Source organism: Benincasa hispida, chromosome 1 (assembly GCF_027475165.1).
Source record: "Benincasa hispida cultivar pf3 chromosome 1, pf3_genome.v1.1, whole genome shotgun sequence".
NCBI lineage: Eukaryota > Viridiplantae > Streptophyta > Magnoliopsida > Cucurbitales > Cucurbitaceae > Benincasa > Benincasa hispida.
In genome coordinates this window covers 37,724,002-37,745,343 of record NC_143478.1, presented here as the reverse complement: position 1 = coordinate 37,745,343, position 21,342 = coordinate 37,724,002, and the positions used below count along the sequence as shown (strand labels likewise).

Genomic DNA, 21,342 nt, shown 5'->3' with positions numbered 1-21,342 from the left:
TTATAGATACAATTGTATCTAAATCTTTTTTCATTATTTTATACATATTATCATCAAATTAATTTGATCTTTTTATTATTATATTATTATTCAACTATCTAAATAAAATAAAATAACCAAAAACCCTAAATCTCATCTACTTCATCTTCTTTCATTTAGCCACTCCAAAATCTCTTTCCCCTTCTCAATCTCATTCATTCACTTAGTTTTCAAGATCTTGTTGGCAAACTAGTCACATAGAATGAAGAAGGTATCTCATTTCCAATAGTCACATCATCTTGGGTATCTCATTTCCAATAGTCATATCCTCTTGAGCTTGTAATTACAATGAACTCTCCTCTCTCAATTTGGAGGAAGTCCATCACAATGGACATCCACAAATTTCTAATGAAAAGACCATATTGAGTGATCTTTCTCACCTTGGAGGAAGTCCATAACAATGGACATCCACAAATTTCTAATGAAAAGACCATATTGAGTGATCTTTCTCACCTTGGAGGAAGTCCGACACCTAAAATGTATTTATGATATTTGAGTTATTTTGTAAGTAGTTTATCTTTACATTTTCATTTGTACTTAATTTGGTTTTTTAGGATACTTTTGTCATTTCTAATTAATATTTTCTATTATATAAATTCGTTTTCTATTTTACAATTTTGAAATCTTTTTGTCATTTGGAAAAATGAAATTTTAAATTTTACTATTTTTCTTGTCAACCCAAAATTAAATGTATGGGTTAAAATGTCTAAAATAATTAATGTTTGTGTTTAGATTTACTGGATAATCAATGTTTGGAAGTGAAATATAAGAAAACAAGTAATGTAGTGTAGTCATAATTAAATTTAATTATTTAATATCTTGTTATATTGATTAATTATTTAATTACTTAAAGTATCACTAAATGAATATTTTTAATTAAAAATTATTTAAATTATTTTATTCAATTAATCAAATTAATTAAATAAATATAAATTAAATAGAATATTAATGACTAATAATAAAATTTTATATTAAATAATTAAGAAAATATAAAATATCAATGGTAAATGTATTAGATTGATATCAATTAGACCCTATTGAATAAAAATCCCAAGTATGGAGGGTAATAAAAAAACTCAGATGGGTTTAAAGTTCCTTGGATAATATATCGTAAATTATATTATCCTAAATTTTAAAAAGTGAAGTCCTGAGAAACAAAGGATTGTAATCTGTCCTAAGAGAATAAACTGAGTTGAGTACAATAAAAATACCTTCAATTCCTATCAAAATTTTCTAGCTCGAACCTTGTTATAACATCAAATAGAAGGTAATCCAAGCCAGATTTTCTTAATTATCCAATCCCTCCATATACCAAAATCAATAGGCAAGAAGGAAAGAATGAAGAATCCAGTCTTAGTTGTTCTGTTCCAAATCGACATAGAAGAAATTGTTGATTTCTTCCGCTAACTTTAGATGTGGAAGTTTCTGTCAAGCAATTTGTAGTTCTCATGAAAGATTTCTACATTCGTTTCTTATTGATTAATTTCGTCGCCTTTTACCAGAAGTTTCTGTCAAGCCAGATTTTCTTGATTTCTACATTCTTTTCTAAAACCTTATTGATCTCAGTCAAACAGAACCTTAATCAGTAAATGAGTCTCTTTCAATGTGAAGTTCTTAGGTTAGGCTACAACCCAACACAGGAATGAGCCATTTGACAATGAGAGAGGCCTCTAACAATCATACTTGATCAGGATTTGTTCTATAGGTTGTACATCCTTGAATTCTAAGGAGACAATGAGAGACCTCTAAAATTGCATAGATATGGAACTACATGGTATAAGAAAGTTCAAAAGAATGGATTGTGATCCTATTCCTATCTATCTATATCAACAAAAGTATGATCATTTGGTAAAATCAGTATGCTTAGTCTACAACAGTTCTAAATTGGATAACCTGCTCAGAAATTCTATATGGGGTGAACACAAAGTATGCGTAATAGACCCCATTGCTGATTTGTTAGAACAATCTTCAATCTATAAAGTAGTTCTAAATGTCACATAAAGGAAATTCAGCTTCCAATACGAACAATCAACACTTGGAAGAAAAATATGATGTTTCAGAAAAGCATTTCGATTGTAATTATCTCAGTAATCAGAAATTCAAACTTCGAGTCAAAAATTCTTATACTACAATAATCATAAACGGATAAAAAATTTCAAGTCTCCGAAGGTAATTAGAACAGAAAACCCAAAAATAACTATTACCAACGAGCGAGTCTCCGCCATAGACGCCCTAAAACTCTTGGATCAACGATATGATTTCTGGAATCTAGCACGAGCTCCACGACCACCAAACTTCTTCGGCTCACAGCGTCTGGGATCAGCGACGAGCAAAGTCCGATCGTAGCGGACGAGAATGTCCTTGATCTCCTTCTTGCTCTGTTCGTCAACGTACTTCTGGTAAAAGGCGACGAGAGCCTTAGCGATACTCTGACGGATGGCATAGATCTGTGACGTGTGGCCTCCACCTTTGACTCTGATTCGCATGTCGACGCCGGAGAAGCGATGGCGGCCGAGGAGGAGGATGGGTTCGTAGGCCTTGAAGCGCAAGATCTCAGGTTCGACTAGCTCGATTGGGCAGCCATTGATCTTGATCAAGCCTCGCCCGCGCTTGCAGTATGTCACAGCTACTGCCGTCTTCTTCCGGCCGAAGCATTGCACAGACTCGATTGGAGCCGCCATTGTTAGGGTTCGTGATCGAAATGAAAGTTGCAAATAAGAAAGGTATTTATATGATATGTGGAGGGGTTTTGTGATTGTCGAAAATGCTCTCAATTTGTGGTTTAAATTTTAAATTAATAAAAATGAAATTCTTATAAATAGAAAAATTTTAAAAATATTTACGCAAAAAGTTTTAAATATTTCTTATGTTTAAAAGACCCCTTAAAAATTCTAAACTTTTATCTTCTATTTCTAGATGCTTAAAAATAATAATAAAAAAATTCGACCAACCCAATCCATGGTTATCCACTCATTTGAGCTAAATTAAGTTAAAATAAATGAAAATTTTATCAGTTGAATTAGTTAGTGGGTTTATATAAAATAACTCAAATTAATCTGAACCAATTCGAATTTATTATTAATTTTAAAAAATATATTTTTTTACTTTTAGTACAATTATATATACAAATATTTATTTTAATTTAATATGATTTTTTAGATTATTTATTATCCAAGAATTATTAACAACAAATTTTTAACATTAAGAAAATAATTTTTTTCATAATATAAATTGAAATTTATTTGCTAATCTTAAGTCAATATGTAAAAATAAATAAGCAAATTCTTTGTATATTAATGTGTTACTTTTTTTAAAACAAAAATTTTAATAATGACACGAGTAATCCGAACCAACCCAACCTAAATGTTTCATGATTGTTTGGGTTGAAGACATTTATAATTGGGCTGACAAGAGAAATAACATATTTTAAAGTTTCTTTTGGAAAAATGGCAAAAAAGTTTCAAAATTATAAAAATAACAAAACAAATTTATATAATAGAAAAAACTAATTAGTAAATGACAAAACTACCAAAACAACAAAATTAAGTACAAACGAGAATGCAAAGATACGTTGTTTCAAAAACAGCACAAATACCACAAATATATTCTACCTAAACATTCTAGAACCACAAATACATAGTATCTAAACATTCCAGAAGCAAAAATAAAAATCATCTGATATGATCCTTAATGCTTCAGCCTGTCTTTTAGAATGTACGTATGCAAGGGAAGATGATGACCATACAGTGGGGTCATTAGAAACTTATGAATGTCTACAACGATGGATTTCCTCTAAGGTGAAAAAGGGAAAAGTTGATTGTACCAGTGAAGTTGTTGGGAAATGAGTATCTGAAGGAATTGCAACTTTAGGACGATGCAACTATTGGAAATATGATTGTGTTTGACACCAAATCGGAGTTTCATCGTCTTCATTTCATGTGATCATTTTGCTTTTAGGATCTTGATAGCCAACTTTAAACACTATTAATCCTAGAATGTCATTGTTGAAAATGATGTTCAAATTAGAAACAAAAGTAGAAACATATGTGCAAGCAAAAAAGATCAGCAATCTGGCAAGCGTGGTTGTCAAAAGCTAGCCAAGACGATGGAAGTTAAGAAAAGGTTCTTAAACCAACGATCACAGACATGAGATTGAGACGGAGAAAAAGAGATCTCAGGGGCAGTTAAGTGAAAAAGATGAAAAAGAAAAGATTTATGGTTTTTTTTGTTATCTTATAATAATAATAATAAATTGAACATTATATATATATATATATATATACATGTTTCAAACATTTAAGTTTAGTTCCTATTTATAAGCCATTTTTACGTGTTTCTATGAAAAATTGAAAATATCAAAAATATGAAAAAAAAAAATCAAATTAATTTGATAACAATATGTATAAAATAATGAAAATAGATATAATTGAATTTGTAACGAACATTTAAACAAATCAAAAGTTAGTTAGATAAAATCAAATTTGATAATAAAAGATAAATTCAAATATAAATTGGAGAGAAAAATAAAGAAGTTCATGTTTAGTGTGATTAATTCGATAAGTAGTTAGATAAAATCTAATTTGATGATAGAATATAAATTCAAATATAATTCGTGAGAGACAAATTAGGAAGGGAGATCGTTTATTTCATAATTTTATTTTTATTTAAGTAGATAAAATCTAATTTGATGATAGAATATAAATTCAAATATAATTCATGGGAGAAAAATTAGGAAGGGAGATCGTTTATTTCATAATTTCATTTTCATTTAAGCTTCAACAATTATATTTATAACTCCATCAACCACAAAACCTACAATAGAAGCTTAACTCATTATAAAGGCATAACAAAAACAATAAGATTGCAAAAGCGAATATTTATTTGTTTGTCAAAAGACAAATTGATAGTATAATAATATAATAAGATGATAAGGAATAAAAGGTGATTAAACAATACAAAAAAATGATAAAATTTAAATGAAATATACAATTAGTTAGATGATAATATGTATAAAATATTAAGTAAAATCCTAATCAGGATAAAAAAAATTAATCCAAATTTAAAATAATAAAAAAAAACAAATAAAATAATGTAAAGATATATTATAAATTAAAATCAAAATGATGAAAAACAAATTATAGATTGATTAATTTTGAATATTTTCAAGAAGTTGTTAAATCAAATCAAAATAGATATGAAACTATCAAGACAAATTTCAAAATGAGAGAAATCTGACACCTTTATCTCTTGAATCCATTCCATTTACACGTTATTTTTATTGAGAATTGATACACGGTCTTATAACAAACGATTCCATTTACATTGTACTTCTATTAAGAATTTATATACGGTATATTATATAGTACTCGAGAAAACGGTTAATCGACCATACTAGGGGCAATTTGGGATTAAAAAATATATATCATTTGCATGGCACGCTTTTGCCAAAAATCTTATTATTTTCGTTTTTTTTACATAAATCAAAAGGCACTCCTCGATTTTGCTATTTCCTCCAATTTTCCTTTATAATTCAAACAATTGACTTGGATCTAAAAAATGTTTCAACCTAACTCAAGTCACGACCATCCTAACCATTTCCTTTTTGGCTTTTGTAACCTTGGATTATAAATTATATAGAATTTTAAACCAAAAAATGGAGATTTGAAATAATGATGATGAAAGACTTCATTATAGAAAGGTCACTGCACCATTGCTTCTAAAAATTTAAAAAAAAAAAAAACACATTCTTGCTCTATTTTCGTGGCCTGATTTTATTTTTTTTTTTAGTACAAATGGGGTGGAGGATTTGAACATGGGTTTTTGGTGCTCAACACATATGGTTGCCAGTTAAGCTAAATTAATTTTGACATGGCCCAATTTTGGCTTGAACTTCTACAAATTCCGTTTTTTTTCCCTAACAAACAAAGTTAAAAAGGTATTTTTCTATAGTTAATATAAAAGTTTAGTCTCTAGCGCATCAAGGAACAATATTTTCACCGTCCAAACATATCCAAGTACACCATGCACACTATAGAAGATAATCGAGACTGAGGCCGACCTTAAGCACACAAAGGCTAGAGATCACCCCAATCTTAACGTCTAGAAGGTTGCGTGAACCCCAAGTGTCCAAGGTTAAGGTCAAATCGATGTCGAGGTCGACTTGTTGAGGTCAAGGCCGAGCTAATTGACGGGATCACGAAGCGGCATAAGAAAGAATATATCAAGTGGGGTCTACATTGTTAACTCACAACTACAAAATAGCCAAATCTCGAGCTAAAAGTGACACTAAGAACAAATATGGGCAAGGGGGTTGGCTTAAGCCTGGCTCAAGCCATCATGCTCGACCTCGGTCAAGGCCGATGTCGACCTTTGCCAAATGCCTGGGCAAGTTTTACACATATCTCGGCCCAAAAGATCATTTTATGATTGGGGTATAGTAAAAGAAAAACGCTCGACTGAGGCCAAGGTCAAGGTTGACCCTTGCCAAGTACCTAACGGTGCAAGTTTTATGCATGTCTCGACCTAAAAGATCATCTTAGGCTCAGAGTGTTGCCAAAAGAAGATATTCAGCTTCGGCTAAAGTCGAGGCTGACCCTTGCCAAGCATAAAATCGGGCACTCCTCATGACCCGCTAGGTTATCTAGCTAACATGAAGATACTCCAGAGAACATGTGAGCAAGATGCAACTTCTTGTTGATGGAGTTAGTACTAAGAACTTAATGGGAGTGATTATGAGTGAGAAATGATGAGTGCTAAATGTATGTCAACCTAGTTGGGATATACTGGTTCACCTATTGATCCACACTATGAAAAAAAAAAAAAAGGAAAGATTTCACCTTCTCTTTGTTCTTTTAGTTATATTAATGAATGATTAGGAGTGAGATATGATGAGGGAGCTAGTGTGTCAATCTAGTTGAGATACACTAGTGTACTTACAGAATCAAACTCTAAGGGAAAAAAAAAGGGAGGAAATAGTTCATCTTCCCCTTTATTCTTATTGTTATATTAATGAATGATTGGGAAAGGGATATGATGAGGTTGTTATATTGTTCAACCTAGTTGAGATACCTTAGTGTACCTACTGAAACACACTCTTAAAAAAAAAGAAAAGCAAAAGAGGCAAAAGGTTTCAGAATGATGGAATTTTCTAGCTTTTTACACTGGAGAATTTTTACTCAAAATTATTTAATATGAGCACAATGTGGATTAAAGATTATTGTGATAACATAAAGATCGGAAACATTTATCTGTTTTTATGGATAGTTTTGAACAAATCTATGTTTCAACAATGATAGGAATATATTATAATCAAGTCAACGCCTAACAAATATTCTATCATATCATCTCAAAATTCTATCAATTTTTGAAGTTTTGACTTGGAATTGTGCAAAGTAAGGGGCTGAAGCCCCAAGTCAAATGGAGGTTAAGGCTGACCCTATGAATAAGGAAGTGGAGGCCGATCCAAATAAAAGAGAGGTTCAAGCTGACCCTATGGACGGGAAAGTTGAGGTCGACCCAAGTCAAAGTGAAATTGAGGCTGAACCAAGTCAAATGGAAGCTGGAGGTGATCCAAACAAAAAGAAGGTTAAGGTCGACCCAATCAAGCAACGAAATGAAGATCCATTTATTCATTGATAAAGTCATACAACAAGTACAAGAAAGGGAAAGCTACAATATCCAAGGAAATAGCAAAATACAGAACAAAGATAAAATCAACAAGTAGGGAAGCATCATAGTATTGGGAATGACCTCAACTCGCAGTTCGTAAATTTGTTAACATATTCTATTTATCAATAAAACTGTTATTGAGTTTTTTTATTCAATAAATTACTATTGATATTGCATCCTTCTATGAAAATCCAATAAACGAATCCATGGCTATAACATGAATACTTTAACTTTATGTGATGATATAAAAATGGATTAAATTTTAGTATGTAGCCAAAATGGTCTATAAGTATATGAATGAGATTGGGTATTTCATCCTGGTGAAACTATTGAATGCGACCCATTTTGTATACTGATACAAATGATGTAATCCAAAAATAATTCATATAGATGAAGGATCTCTTACTGAAGAGTTTCATGAGTGCATTCGGATCACTCCGTTCTCACAGTGACCGAGATACAACATTATACATTCATATAAACAGTTATGCAAACAAACACTAATTATCTGCATGCTATGAACAAAAAAATAACAAGGGAAAGAGTGCCAAACCAGTTGAAGACATTCTTCAAACTTCAGCACTCAAAGTAGTGGAAAACTCCAAGGGATCTACCAACGTCCAGCAGCATGAACAACTGCATGAACACGAACGCCACAAGGAGGACACCACTAATAAAGAGCCCCGGGTATTCTCAGAGTGAGAACCCAAAGCGTGGTATTTGGTGAATTTGGTAGAGGAGGGAGGAAAAACGAATCATGTAGGCGATAAGTAAGTGGGAGGGAAAAAGACGCTTCGCATAGCAGACTGCTTATCGTTTAGGAGAAGCTACACGATCGTGTAGAATTTACTAAACGATCGTTTAAGAAAAGGTATATGATCGTTTAACTAAATCGGCACACTATACGATCGTTTAGAGAAGCTATGCGATCATGTAGGCGACAGTGTGCTATCGTCTAAGCGCGAGGTGGACGATCATTTAGGAGCGAGGCAACTATCTTATAGGTTTTCGATTTTTTTAAGCGATCGTTTAGGAAACACCAGCGTGCTCTCTCACGATTTCTCTTCGGGTTTTTTTTTTTTTTTGACCAAAATGAAAACTATTTTTATTTTAACTCATCGATTACAATAACCGACGTTGCCCACTAACCCACGTCCGAACATGAATTTTGGATTAATTATCATATAATTAACCAACTAATTAATTAATAAATATAATCATATTATATTTTTATCCTATAGTTTGGTATCACATTTCTACTATAGTATTTTCTCCTCTACTTGATATAAATCATATTTATATCTAATTTCCTCCAAAATAATGTATCTCATACATTTAACCAATTATATCATATATAATTAACCGGTCCAATTATATCATATATAATCGAACTTCCTATTGTCAATTTGAACATTTCAAATTAACCTAAATATTGGTTCTCGACTTTGTCCAAGCTATCCAGTGGACCTAATGGACCTGTGGCTCAAAGCTCTAACGGTCCGTGAATAGCTGACTAAACTCTTTAGCCACAAGATCCACCATCCGTTAACTATCAGGCATTCCACTAAAGACCAACAGCTGAACTCTTCTTACCAAAGATATATTTCTATGTTCATTTGGATATAACCAATCATGAGTACGATGACCCTTCACAAATACTCGTAAGTACAGTTGGGCCAAATTACCATTTTGCCCATGTAGGTACACCTCACTCCTTAAGTACCACTGATTCCTCTAATGAACAATACAACATAGTCCAACTATGTGTGAACACCTCTCGGGCCAAGAGAAGGTGTGTGGCGCCACATCGTTTAAGCCCCGGAATCAGCCCTTAAGGGAGCTATCTATCTACTTACCCCTGCCTTGGGGAAGAAGTGAATTCCATCTTGTGTAGCTGAGCTCCCATCTCTCAAATCAGACGAATCCCCAAAATGATAGGTTTGAATCGGTGACCTGGCCACTCACACCCATACAAATCAAAGGAACGCCCTCAATAGCAGAAGTTCTCAACTCACTCAGGATTGAGGTCATGTTACCTATATTCATCCTAGTGAAGTGAAGTCTCTGTCATGAATGGTGTTATATAACAAGACGTTAACACTTCGTGGTCAAGTCTTATACAAACTCTTTGTATAGGACGCTCCCGCTCGCATGTACCCAACACGAATGATCAGGATCAGACTATCTGTGACAAGTCACAACACTTGTCACCATTCCACAAAGTGGGCCGCATCAGTAGCGTTACCAGGATAAGGTTTCCCTCCTGTATCCATATACTACAGACCATTTTGGTTATCACTCAAGACATAATCCACTTGTATGTCACCACATACATGCTTGAGTCACATATAGATAACCAGGGATTTTATGTTTATTGGTTTGTGGTAAAGCAAATAAAACAAATAACTGAGCAAAATACAAGATGTGAAGTAAATATCATATATTAACAATACAAGCGTTTGTACATACTATTTACAAACTACAAGATACGAGACTTTAGGGTATCAATCCCAGCAGTAGAGACATGTGAATGGGGGCATCCTGTGCAATGAGTTTGCATAAGACCAGACCTCGAAATAGTCACTTTTCTTTATACCAATTGTTTACTGTTAAAACTAACTATCTCAAACTCAATGACCTAGGGTAATTCGATCTTAATCCTGAGCTAACTATGAACTCTTGTTTATTCGGGATTATCCTTTGATCAGCATAAGTGAGAGTAGTCCAACAGTACTACTCAATAAGCTTCCCATTTTGGGGATAAGACTAGATAGATAGTTGGGGACATAGCTTCGCAATATGGAATTCACTCCTACCCGATTTTTAAGGTTAGCAGATGGGTTGTTCTCTTAAGCGTTGATGTCTTATCTTGAACAACGAGGTCTCGCCCTTTCATGGAAGAGAGGATTATGATTTATAAGTTGGACTATAAATCAATTATTCAATGGAGGATCAGTGGGAGCTTAAGGAGCAAGATGTATTTACAAGGGTAAAACGGTAATCTTTGACCCAACTGCAAATATGAACGACTTGTGAAGGATTGACTTATCGATTATGGTTAAAATAGACAAAAATATATCTACAGTGAGGAGAGTACAACTATTGAGCTATAGTGAACTATCTTGGTAGTTAACGAATAGTGATTAATTCAGTTTAAAGAGTTTAACCAATTAATTACAAGTCGTTGGAGTTCATGATCTGTAGATCCATAAGGTCCCTTTATTAGCTCGTAATTTGGATTAGTAAATTGAGTAATCTTGATAAGATTTGAAATTAGGGTTTAGAATTTGAAATGTTCAAATTCAATTAAGGTTTCTATTTATTGTAATCAATACAATTAAAATATTTAATTTTATCGAAATTAAACGAAATTGGAGAAACGATTAATGTTTAAAATATGATCTAAATATTAATTGTATTAGATCTGTGAAGGATTGACTTCTAATTTGGGGACCATGTTCATATCGTTCTATAAGATCTTAAAATGGTGGGTCACACTTATAAAATTACTAAGTGTTAGTAAGTTCTTGACCGGAAAATGGTAACTAAATGACTGTCGAAATATGAATTATTCTAGAATCGTATTTAGTCAAGAATGTCTTGCTTTAGTGAAGGGATATTTAACTATCTCCGTTAGCACTTATTATAAATCACTATAGGGATATTTGTTTATTTTCCATCATGTCAAACTCAATTATACAACTTCTAGCTTCTAAAAAATTTTATGAAGAGGGTTATTCCAACTGGCAGTCAAATTTAAACATGATATTTGTAGTTGATGTTTTGATATTTGTGTTAACGGAGGAATGTCCTCCTATTCCCAGTTCGACGACAAATCGAAGCGTTCGGGATGCATATGATAGGTGGGTGAGGACGAATGAAAAGGCTAGGGCCTATATCTTAGCGAGCATATCTGATGTGCTCAACAAGAAACATGAACCCATGCCCATAGCCCGTGAAATTATGGTGTCATTATAGGATATGTTCGAGCAACTATCATCTTCTGTTCAACACGAGGCTATAAAATATGTTTATAACTGGGAGAATGTCAAAGGGTATTTTAGAAGTCCTAATTTATTGTATTTTTTCTCTCTTTATTTCTCAACATTGTAAACATTATATATTTATAGTTTATCTCATTAGAGTGTTAGTCCAAGTGGGAGATTCTTGGGAATGGCCTAAACTCGCAGTTCGTAAATGTTGTTAACATATTCTATTTATCAATAAAAATGTTGTTGAGTTTTTTTATTCAATAAATTACTATTGATATTGCATCCTTCTATGAAAATCCAATAAACGAATCCATGGCTCTAACATGAATACTTTAACTTTATGTGGTAACTTAAAAATGGATCAAGTTTTAGTATGTAGCCAAAATGGTCTATAAGTATACGGATGAGATTGGGTACCTCATCCTAGTGACACTATTGGATGCGACCCATTTTGTATACTGATACAAATGATGTAATCCAAAAATCATTCATGTATAGACATGTGAGTGGGGGCATCTTGTGCAATAAGTTTGCATAAGACTGGGCCTCAAAATATTCACTTTTCTTTCTAACAACCGTTTACTGTTAAAACTGACTATCTCAAACTCAATGACCTAGGGTAACTCGATCTTAATCTTGAGCTAACTATGAACTCCTGTTTATTCGGGATTATCCTTTGATCAGCATAGGTGAGGATAATTCAACAGCACTGCTCAATAAGCCTCTCATTTTGGGGATAAGACCGGATAGATAGTTGGGGACATAGCTTTGCAATATGGAATTCACTCCTACCCGATTTAGGATTAGCAGATGGGTTGTTCTCTTAAGCGCTGATGCCTTGTTTTGAACAACGGGACCCCGCTCTCTCATGAAAGAGAGGGTTATTAAGTTGGACTATAAATCAACTGTTCAATGGAAGATCAGTGGGAGCTTAAGAAGCAAGATGTATTTACAAGGGTAAAACGGTTATCTTTGACCCAGCTGTAAATACGAACGACCTATGAAGGATTGACTTGCTGATTATGGTTAAAATGGAAAGAAATATATCTACAGTGAAAAGGGTACAACTATCGAGCTATAGTGGAATGTCTTGGTAGTTAATGAATAGTGATTAATCCGGTTTAAAGAGTTTAACCAATTAATTACATGTCGTTGGAGCTCATGATCTGTAGGTCCATAAGGTCCCTCTACTAGCTCATAATTTGGATTAGTAAATTGAGTAATCTTAATAAGATTTGAAATTAGGGGTTTAGAATTTGAAATGCTCAAATTCAATTAGGGTTTCTATTTATTGTATTCTATACAATTAAAATATTTAATTTCATCGAAATTAAATGAAATTGGAGAAATGATTAATGTTTACAACATGATTTAATATTAATTGTATAATACTAATTAAATTATGATGGAATTATTTTTTTATTAATTTAATATTAGCTATTAAATTAACAAAATTAATTAAAAGGTTTAATTAATTAGTTTTGTTTAAAAATTAATTAATTGAATTAATTTTTATAAAATTAATAAATCAAATTAAATAAGTTTAATTTAGAAAATGATTTCTGAAATCATTTTTGAAAAATCTTTGTTGAAAAATCATTTTGAAAATCAAAGTGGAGATTTCCAAAAGTTGGAAATCTCCACTAAGATATAAACCACCTTATTCACTTAATTTCATTTTCTCCATGAAGTAGGAGTTGGCCTTCATGCAAGCCATGAACATGCATGATGAAAGCTCTATAAATTAAAGTGTTGAGCATGAATCAAGCATGAATTTGATTCATGCTTGCAAGACTTCCTTGAAGAACTCTGTAGAAATCCATTACCCTCAAAACCATTTTCACATCATATATATATCCAGCTCAATTTAGTGTTTCTACCACACAATCCTTGTAAGAGAATAGTAGAAAAGATCTTCATGGTGGTCTACTTGAATATTGAAGCTCTTTCACGTGGAACTCACCTAGGCTTGAAGAGAATTCTTCAAAGGTATTGTGTTCAGCAAACCCTCTTCTCTAAAAGTTACTTTGAAGCATGTTTTAAACTCAAATTAAGTATAATTAGAGTATTTGTTGATTCTGTTTTTCTCCGCTACACGTTAATATACTCTAACAAGTAGTTGAAAGGAACTTCAAGTGTCAGCATCAACATTCTCATCAGAAAAAGTGAAAATCATAGAGGTCCTTGCACAAAGTTTCAAAATCCTGAATCAAATAGTCAAAGCTCATCTCATGATGATGAAATAAACCCTTCTCTTTACTAAAGACCACACCATCTTCTATACAAGAATCCTGCATTTTTTTATAGGCTTCAGTTTGCACAAATTTCTATTCAAGGTATGTAGTATAAAAAAGAAGAGATTCAACTCTCTCAAATTTGGCTTGAAGAGTTAACATATCAGCTTTAGAAGATTGAAGATCTACCTGAGAATCAGAAAGAAGACAGTTGAGGCGAGTAATGTTAGATTAAGCCTGAGTTAACTCTTTATGAGTTAGATAGTTGATATAGTTAGCCATGCTCATTATTGAAGTAGCAATACGGGAAAAAGACTGAGGAAGGAAAGATAAAGGAGACCATTTAAAGTTAACAAACTAAAGTGGCTGACCTGACCCAAGCATAAGCCGAGGGTGACTAGAGAAAAATAAAAGAGAGAGAAAAAGATAGAGTGAAATATAACAACACACATCACAAAAGTCATTAAAAGTTCGAGAAATAGCAGTAGTGAGGTCATCATATCCAGTTGGACGAGACAAGTGCCTCGACCCTACACCTTGTTAGAGAACAAAGCTTTAAGCAAGTAATTCAGCTTTGCCACCCACCTGAAGTATCCACAAGGAAAATGGAACAACATATTTTCCAAACAAGAATCACCTAGAAAGGAAGGAGTCTAACTACGAAGCCGAGGTGATCGACGACTCATCGGAAGAATAAGACGATAAGGAAGATGAACGAAGTGTTGCTTGATAGATTCGTCATCAATATGGTCGGTTATGTCAGCCTCCTAGATGTTTCGTCTGTTTCAACCCCTTTCTGATTTCACTTACATTAGATTTCCGATATTGAGGCTTTACAAGACAAAATCTCTGAGAATCCAAAGAAGGAAGTAAAATAAAAAGGACCGAACTCGAGGGGAAAGCCAGAAGAAGATAATAGACCGTGAGGAGAAGCAAGACCAAGAGAAACCAGTATGTGTTGTTGAACTAAAGTAGAACCGAAGCGACTAGAGTTGTCAACAAACAACATCTAAGAAAGAAGCTATGCCAGAAGATCCTCTGCAAGTTTTGGGTACTGCACATGAAAAATAACAAGGTTAAAGAAGTGGGATCATGAAAGGTGGCTCCAACAAAAGGGAGGTGATGGTAACAAACTGTTTCCCCTAAACTCTGTTGGAACCGCGTAATGGGAGTCTTTCGAGGAAAGAAAGAGCCAGTTCCCATTGACCCAAAATCAATAATTTTTTCAATTTTTTACATAAGAAGTTATTCGTACTACAATTCCCTCTTTGGCACTCAGATAGTAGAAATATTCACCAAACCTCGGATTACGACTTAAGTTATGAAAATACATAAAAGTCGTTGCCAATAAAGGGCATCCATTGTCGTGTTGAGCCCAAAGAGCATAAAAATCCAACAAGTGACTAACTGAAGGGGATCCATTGGGAACAATCTGAGCGGGGGCTAACTGAACCAATGCCAAAAAACTTTGAAGAAAGAAGCATAAGGGAAGACAAATACCAAAAGAAAACATGGTCAGATAAAAAGCAACGTCACCGAGAAGAGGATCAGTTATACACTCATCCAGATTGGGAACCCTCATATGAATGTATTCTGAAATATAGTAGTCAAGCCTCAATCCCGAATGAGATTCGATGATATAAGATGACAAGTAAAAAAACAACTTTCGCACCCCCCCCCCCCCCAATTTCAGACCTTAGAGCTTAATTAATTGTGATAATAGTGGTGTTGTGGCAAATTCCAGGGAGCCTAGGAGCCATAAGAGAGGGAAGTACATTGAGCACAAATATCATCTCATCCAGGAGATTTTGCATCAAGGAGACGTGTTTGCATCAAGGAGACGTGATCGTCACAAAGATCGCTTCGGAGCACAATGTTGGTAATCCATTTACAATGACCCTTACGACTAAGTGTTTGAGGGTCACCTGAAGAGTTTGGGTCTATGATACATGCATCATCTAGTCTAGGGCATGTGGAAGGTGTTACTAGGCGTAGTGTATGCCCTAGTTTATTGTTTTGTGTACTGTACTTTAGTTTATACTTTGTATTTGTACACCCCACTAGCTTTAGGAAAAGTGGGAGATTACTGAGGTTGATGTGCTAAATCTCATGGTCTCATAGTTTGTAAATTTATTTGTATAGATAGATTATTTATTTAATAAAATTATTTGATATTTTATTTGGCATTTAGTTGTATTAACCCAAATCCAATAAACTAAGATTCTAGGTTATTTAATGTAGCTTAAATATATATGTGGTGACATACAAGTGAATCATGTTTAAGTAATAACCTGAAAGGTCTGTAGTAGATGGATAAGGCTGGGTACCTTATTTTAGTGACTCTAAGGATACGACCCAATTTGTAATTGTTGCAGTTGTTGTAAGTGTTACAAATTATTTGACCATATTCATTTATATGGAGACATGTGAGTGGGGGTATCCTGTACAAAGAGTTTATATAAGACCGGACCAGAAAATTATTAGTCTCTCTTTATAACACCATGATTTAAATAGACTTACATTTCACTAGGATGACCATAGGTAACTTGACCTTAATCCTGAGTGAGTTGTGAATTCTTGCCTATGATGGCAGTTCTTTAATTTGTATGGATGAGAGAGGCCAGTTTCTTTCTCAATAAGCCTATTATTTTGGAGATTCGTCCGAGTGGAGAGCTGGAAAACAACTACACAAGAAGGAAGTCACTCTTTCCCGTTACATAGGATAAGTAGATAAATTGCTCCTTTAAAGGCTGATTCTGGGTGTCGAACAATGAGGCATCTCACCCTCTTACTAGTCAGAGAGGGGTCTAGTTATAATTGTACTATGACTAATTATTCATAGGAATTAATAGTACTTAAGGAATTAGATGTAACTACAGGGGTAAAATGATAATTTTGACCCAACTGTAGTTATGAGTAATTTATGAAGGTCCAATTTACTATTGATTGATTATATCCAATGGACACAGGAAAAATATCTATAGTGTAAATAATGCAGCTGTCGATCTTTACTGGAACGACCGACAATTAATGAAGGTTGATTAATTAAATTAAATAGTTTAATTAATTAATTTCATATCATTATCTGTAGGTTCATAAGGTCCCTTACTCACTCAATAAGGATTTATGAGAATCAATTAATTTTGAATTAATTTGAATTGTTTAAATTAATTAAAGGAAATTGAATATATGAGATACAATTAATATATATATGTGTGTGTGTGTGTACGTATGTATGTATGTATATATATATATGTATGTATATATAATTCAAATATTATTTATATGAATGAGATTCAAATAAAAACTATAGGTTAAAATTAATATGAATATGATTTATATTAAAACTATAGCTTATATTTCTCATATAAGCTATATTATATATGATATAATATAAACTATAAGTTATATATTATATGAGAATAATATATATTTGGTTTTTCCCTCTGCAAGATTTTCATCATTTTCCTCTGTAGGAACACTCTCTCAAGATTTTCCTTCTCCTTCACCCAAATTAACCAGGCAAGCCTTGATTCTCACCTTGAGAATAGTGAAGAAGCTTTGTATGTGGTGGTGTCCATGTTTCACTGCTTTCCTAACGTGTTCGTTGTTGACATGTTCGAGAGGAGGGGAAGTGTTCATGACCAACGGAGAGGAAACGCAAAGAAAAAGTTCTTCAAGGGTAACTTTATTTCTCTTTTCCTTTCCTCTTTGTCTTTCTAGAAAGCATGTTTAATGTTAGATGTTTATCGTTCTGTAATTCTTTTTTGTTGTAAGTTATTTCAAAATTAAATTCATTGACACAAGTGATCACTCACTTCCGCTGCAGGAATACGATTCCTTCAAAAGCATGGGAAGCAAGAAAGGACATGACATGATAATTCAAGGAAAAAAGAATCAAGGTTTTTTTCTGCTAAAAAACAAAAAGGCATGCAAGAATCAATGAGATTCCCTTGAGCGTTGAGAAAAGTAATGTAATAGCCAAAAAAGGGGAGACTTCAAATCTAAGGATGTCAGTTGAAAGGCAACTAAGCTAGTCGACCTCAGTCCATAGCCAACCAAAGAGGGAGCAACACGTGGTACTAAATGAACTAAAGACCAATGGCAGATGGCATGGAAGCAACATGTGAAGCGAAACCATCGAAGGTTTCTCAATGGAAGCGTGGAACGTTCACATTTTAGTTTTCATAGAATTCATAAATATTATAGAATCAAAGCAGAGATTATGCATTAATAAACAAAAATCTACAACATGCTTTTGAGGGAGAATTAGGGAAGAAGATGACACTTACCTTTGAAGCCAATCAATTCTTCACATATTCCCTCGGCTCGAATCTTCTTCTTTTAAATATCCAATTTGAAAATCCAATTAGGCACCACCACTTGAGAACCCTCTATATTCTCTTGGGATTAAGAATTCAAGCAAGAGTTATGAGTTTTGCTTGAATTCTTGGAAGAGGAAAAGGAGTTTGAGAGGGGGAGGAGAGTTTTTCACTGAGAACTCTTCTCTAACATTCAGGGAAAGAAAATGAAAAATGGAATGAATTGTTCAACTGTTCCCCACCCACTGTACGGTTTTCTTGAGAGAATTGGGGGAGAGGGAGAGTTGTAACTCCGTCCCTTTAATTAAATTTAAAAAAAAATAATTTAATTTAATTTAATTTAAATAATATATATATAATAACTACTTTATTATATATATTATATCAAATATAACATATAACTTATAATTTTATATTGTATCAAATACAATATAACCTATAGTTTTATTTTCTCTCAACAATGCGTGACTTTTAATATAAATCATATTTATATTAAATTCAATTTTATGAATTTCATCCATATAGTTAATATTCGAATCATAATCAAATATTTTAATTTCTCTCAACTATTTATGGTATTTAACATAAATCATATTTATATTAAATTTAATTACGTGAATCTCATTCATATAATTAGTATTTGAATCACAAAATACTTTATATTATAATGTATCAAATACATTTTATTAATTATATCACATATAATTAATTAATTTGATTAATTATATCATATATAATTAATTAATTTGATCAATTCAAATTAATCCAAAATCAATTCTCAATTTAATCCCTGTTGAGCTACAGAGTGGATCTTATGGACCTGTAGATTGAAGCTTCAATGGTACTTGGATAATTCATGAAACTCTTTAATTAAATTACCCAACATCCATTAACTGCTAGTCATTCTACTAAAAATCGACAGCTGCACTCTTCGCACTACAGATATATTTTTGTGTCCATTGGATATAACCAACCAATAGTGTGATGACCCTTCACAAATTGCTCGTAGGTACAACTGGGCCAAAATTACCGTTTTGCTCCTGTAGTTACATCTAACTCCTTAAATACCACTGATTTCTTTAATGAACAATAAATTATAGTCCAATTATGACCAAGTCCCTCTCGGGCCAAGAAAGGGTGTGATCATATTGTTCAAGTTTCGAAATCAGCCCTTAAGGGAGCAATTTATCTACTTATCCCGACATTAAGGAATGGGTGAATTTCCTCTTGTGTAGTTGTGTTCCCAATTCCCTAATCAGACGAATCCCCGAAATGGTAGGCATATTGAGTTGAAAATCTGGCCACTCTCATCCATACAAATCAAATTACCACCTTCATAGGCAAGAGTTCGCAACTCACTCAGGATTCAAGTCATGTCATCTATGGTCATCTTTGTGAAATGTAAGTCTCTATTATTAATGGTATTATATAATCAGACTAATCATTTCGTGGTCCAGTCTTATACAAACTCTTTGTACAGGATACCCCCGCTAACATGTCTTACATGAATAATCAAGATCAGATCATTTGTAGCATTTTACAACACCTGTAACTTCTACAAAGCGGGTCGTATCCGTAGTGTCACCAGAATAAGGTATCCAGTCTTATCCATCTACTATAGACCATTTAGGTTATTATTTAAACAAGGTCCATCCATATGTCTCTACATACTTGTTTAAATTACATAAAATAACCTTGGATCTTAGTTTATTAGACTAAGTGTATGCTCATAAAATAACAATTATTTTATTAATAATAATTTGTTTATACGATGTTTATAAACTACGAAAATACAAGAGATGTAGGACACCAATCCCAACGCACGACCATTAGTAACAAAATAGGCAGAGTTGGAAGGAAAGGTAATATGACAAAAAAGATCGACAAAGGAGAACCAGCAAATTATCCAAGGAACATAAAGATAAAAGGACTATAACTCCGCATAAGGGACAAAGGATTGGGCTAGTAAGCTGGTTGAATCCTAATATGGTTGGCCAAGCAATATTCCAGGTCAGCTCACAACCTATACAGCTTGGTATGAAGGGCAAAAAATTGAGTTGAGTCCATCCTTGAAGTGGGCCTGACACAGCTAGGTGCCTAACTTTGTCATGAGATGGAGAACCGTATTGAAAAATTAGTTGGACCTCAAAAGGGTCTAGTTCGATAGGCCCAACAGCCCCAAGCAAGTCTGAAATGAGTTTCACGACGGGGTGGCACAGAGTTTGAAGGAGAGATTGTATTACCAAGATAGGTTTCAAGAATTAAAATTCGCGAACAAAACCCTGAAAAACCACGAACTCTAACTGGGGGTGGGGGCCAATGTTGTGGGTAGATTCTTGAATCAATGGTAAAATGGTCAATGAACATCAAGCGAAGGAGAGGAGATCAAGCCCAAAAGAAAGATGGGCTTGGTTGACCTTGACGAGCCCATCAATAAGGGCTCGGGTTTGATGAGCCCAACATAAGCTTAGCCAAGAAGGGATGGAACCCTTAAAGCACTAAGTAAGAATGTTGGACTAATCGACCTCGACCATGAGGAGAATGATCAAAACCTATAAATATATCATTATAACTCCATATGAGGTAACGTAAACTTTTGATTTCTTCTCTATTCTATAATTCGCCTGTTTTCTTTATTTTGTAGGTCCTCTATTTTCCAAATTACAAACTTACCGTTGTTGTCACATGAAGATCAAGTGCGTTTTCTCTAGCTAAAATTTGGCATCAACAATACTAAATAGACAAAAACTTGAAAGATTAGACACTCATTCTATCTCTAAATTTCTTATTTTCTTATCTATTTTTTATGAATATTTTTTAAAATCAAGCCAAATTTAAATTATAAAAAATATGCTAAATTTGTAAATAGGTCTATCAATTAGACAGAATTTTCATTTTTACTACTAACTCTAAATAACATTTTCTCCTATTTTTTCTCCTGCTATCTCTCGTTTCAAAAGCCCTATTTTCTCGAATATTTCTTAATTAGACCATTTCCAATTTGATTAATCAAATATGAGTTCAACGCAAGTACAAATACCATAATATTTTTTTAAAACATATTTTTCTAATATTTTAACAAATATC

General features: G+C 33.2%; 1 protein-coding gene across 1 annotated transcript; it reads right to left on the bottom strand.

Annotated features, from left to right (window-relative positions):
* Nucleotides 1-2,093: 2,093 nt before the first annotated feature.
* Nucleotides 2,094-2,754, bottom strand: LOC120071964 (small ribosomal subunit protein uS9). Its single transcript, XM_039024398.2, has one exon. It carries the CDS (start codon nucleotides 2,718-2,720, stop codon nucleotides 2,286-2,288), a length of 435 nt encoding a protein of 144 aa, XP_038880326.1. The 5' UTR covers nucleotides 2,721-2,754; the 3' UTR covers nucleotides 2,094-2,285.
* Nucleotides 2,755-21,342: the final 18,588 nt, after the last annotated feature.

Bases quoted from the DNA above. Each gene is read 5' to 3' on its own strand.
- LOC120071964 (XM_039024398.2), bottom strand. From the start codon at position 2,720: ATGGCGGCTCCAATCGAGTCTGTGCAATGCTTCGGCCGGAAGAAGACG.